Below are 3375 nucleotides of genomic sequence, written 5' to 3'. Positions count from 1 at the left end.
TTGGGTTGATTCTGCTCATAGCCACCCCCATTGGGTTTCCAAGGCTGTAGGAGCTCTGGTGGCGTAGTGCCTAAGGCATTTGACTGCTAACCAGAAGGATGGCAGTTCAAACCCACCAGCCACTCCTCGGAAGGAAGATCGGGCAGTCTACTTCCGTACTGATACTGCCTCGGAAACAACTGGACGGCAGTGAGTTTGTTTGTTTGTTTTCAATCTTCATGGGAGTAGATTGCCTCATCCTCCTTCCGTGGAGCAGCTGGTGGGTTTGAACCATTGACCTTCTGGTTAGCAGCAAAATACCTTAACCACTACACCACCAGAGGTCCCTATGTTGATGAATAGGAAAACTCAATGATTATATAAATGTCAGTTGTTACAAATTGATCCATAGATTCAAAGCAATTAGGATCAAAAGTCCAACATTTTTGGTCATAGAATTTGAGAAGTTATCTAAAATACAAAAGAACAAAAGTCCAAGAATAACCACAACACTCATCAAGATGTGCTGATAACAGCCAGGTCTGTTTCTCCTTTTCTTTTGAGTGTAAGACTTATCATCAGTTGTCTCCTAGCTGTGCACAACACAACGAAATATCGCCTGTGCCTGTGCCCTCATCATAATCAGCATTATGTTTGAGCCCATTGTTGCCGCCACTGTGTCAGTCCATCTCATTGAGGGTCTTCTTTTTTGCTAACCCTCCACTTTACCAAGCATGATGTCCTGCTCCAGGGATGGATCCCTCCTGATAACATGTCCAAAGTTAAGAGAGACAGAGTCTCGTCATCCTCGCTTTAAGGAGCGTTCTGGCTGTACTTCTCCCAAGACAGATTTATTTGTTCTTCTGGTAGTCCATGGTATATTTGGTATTCTTTGGCAACTTCATAATTCAAATGCACGAATTACTTGGTCTCTTTATTTGTTGTCTGGTTTCACTTGCTATGTTGTTGTTGTTATGTGCCCTTGAGTCAGACCCGACTCATAGCAACCCCTCCTTGGATTTCAGACTGTGTCATTATGGAAGTAGAGTGCCCAACCTCCCTTCTGAGGAGTGGCTGGTGGGTGAGGTGACTGAAAATACCATGGCATGGGTAAGACACACCTTAGTCCTCAAGGTGACATCTTTGCTTTTTAAGGCCTTAAGAGGTCATTTGCAGCAGATTTGCCCAATGAGTATGTCCTTTGATTTATTCATTGCTGCTTTCATGGGCATTAACTGTGGATCCAAGTAAAATGAAATGCTTGACAACTTCAGTGATTTTTTTTTTTTTTTTTTTTTTGGAATCCTTTCCTAAAAATGAAATATTATATAGAATTCTAAAATATTTTGCATTTATCATGGCATTGCTTATTGGTCCAGTTGTGAGGATTTTTGTTTTCTTTATGTTGAGGTGTCATCCGAAGGCTGTAGTCTTTGATCTTTATGCGTCAGGTCATCTTCACTTCCAGCAAGCAAGGTTGTGTTAATGAGTCTTCCTCGAATCCCGAGGCCGCATTCTTCTTCATATAGTCCAGTTTCTCAGGTTATTCGTGCAGTGTACAGATTGAATAAGGATGGTGAAAGGATACAACCCTGACACACACCTTTCCTCATTTTAAAGCATACAGTATCCCCTTTTTTTGTTTGAACGACTACCCCTTGGTCTATGGACAGATTCCTCATGACCACAAGGGAATTTTCTGGAATTCCCATTCTTTGCACTGTTAACCGTAATTTGTTATGGTCCACACAATCGCATGCCTTTGCATAGTCAATAAAACACAGGTCAACATCTTTCTGGTAGTCTCTGCTTTCAGCTAAGGTCCATCTGACATCAGCAATGCTACTTTTGCAGTAGTTTCTTCTGCAGTTCTGCCTCTTCTACCTGTAATAAACTTCCCTCCCCTTCTCCTTCTTCTTGATTAACTCCTGTATGTAATACAAGACCCAGCTTAGGTTATACCTTCTTGTTACAGCCATTCCTGACCCCACCCCACTCTTGTATATGCCATCTTTCTCCAGAGCATTTCTCTTTATGTGGAGGTGTAATTGCAATAATTGTTTTTTTAAGTCCGTTCCCTCCGAGATTCAGAATCTTCTTAGGATACAGACTGCATCTTGCTTGTGTTTGCCTATTTAGATCTCAGGTGACGGATGAAATGTTTTCCCACTCCTTGTGCTTCTTATAAAATATCAACTTCCTAACTTAATCAGTGACTCTGTGAGTGTATTTTTAGATAAGGAGTTCTTGCCTAAAAGAAATTTCATTGGAAAACATGCTCATTGACTATGTCGTTTTCAGTGAGGTTCGCTAGATGTGTTTGTGAATCCAGCCCCCAGTAGTGAGTCCTGATCGCACAATAGTTAAGCACTTGGGTAAGTGCTTGGGTAACTAAAAGGCTGCCAGTTCAAACCCACCCAGTGGAGAAAGACTTGGCAGTCTGCTTTCATAAAGATTACAGCCACGGGAAAACCCTATGGGGCAATTCTCCTCTGTCACATGAGGTCACGATGACTCTAAATGGACTCGACAGCACATTAACAACAATAACAGCAAGTGGCATAAAAGGTATGTCTAATCTGCTGGATTTTCTTTTTATTTCAGTTAAAAAATCTGGATCCATTTTTACTGTTTGATGAATTTAAAGGTGGTAGACCAGGTGGATTTCCTGATCATCCACATCGAGGCTTTGAAACGGTAAGTAAAATAATTTGGTTGCAAAAGTGTCCATTTAAATTTTTATCTTTTTTTCTTAAATTTAATAATCACTTCTAATAGAAAATACAATTTTAGGAGCAATGAATAATAGGCTAAAGTTAATTTATAATTTTCTGACTGTAGACTGGATACTAGTTTTGTTTTTTTTTTAATTGTGTTTTGGGTGAAAGCTTACAGAGCAAATTCATTTTCCATACAACAGTTCATACACTTTTTTTTCATGACATTGATTACAATCCCCATAATGTAACAGCTCTTCCCACTTCCTCCTTATAGTTACCTCTTTCCTGTGTCCTTCTTTCCTGCGCATCCCTGTCCTCTGAGCTGTCTCCCTGTGCAAATACTGCCCTTCTTATCTGCCATGATTGATTGATCTAAGGAGTGTACCTACCTGGTGTAAATGTTCACCTTATACACCTATTTTTTAGCTACTACAGAATTTTAATAACTATTTTAAAAGAAATATAAACAAACAAACCAATTGGCTGTGAATCATTTCTTCCGAGGTACCTCCCCAAGGCACCTCTGGGTGGGTTTAGAACCACCAGCCTTTTAGTTAGTAGTACAGGGCTCAACCAGTTGTGTTACCCAGGAACTCTCTTAAATGAAGTACCACTGGTGATACCCTATTCGAGCAGTTAACAAAGAGCAAGAATTACCTTCTTAAAATATTAATGT

At 40.2% G+C, this 3375-nt stretch overlaps 1 protein-coding gene across 1 annotated transcript in view; it reads left to right on the top strand.

The window, feature by feature from the left end:
* Positions 1-3375, top strand: part of PIR (pirin) — a 139081-nt gene that overhangs the window by 9754 nt on the left and 125952 nt on the right. The window contains exon 2 of the mRNA XM_007952835.2: positions 2584-2676. Coding sequence (XP_007951026.1) covers positions 2584-2676 — 93 coding nt within the window. The remainder of the gene's footprint in view (positions 1-2583; positions 2677-3375) is intronic.

The sequence above is a fragment of the Orycteropus afer genome, unplaced genomic scaffold (genome assembly GCF_000298275.1).
Source record: "Orycteropus afer afer isolate SDZICR_OR568_19922 unplaced genomic scaffold, OryAfe1.0 scaffold00360, whole genome shotgun sequence".
Lineage (NCBI taxonomy): Eukaryota > Metazoa > Chordata > Mammalia > Tubulidentata > Orycteropodidae > Orycteropus > Orycteropus afer.
This window is presented reverse-complemented; position numbering and strand designations above follow the sequence as displayed.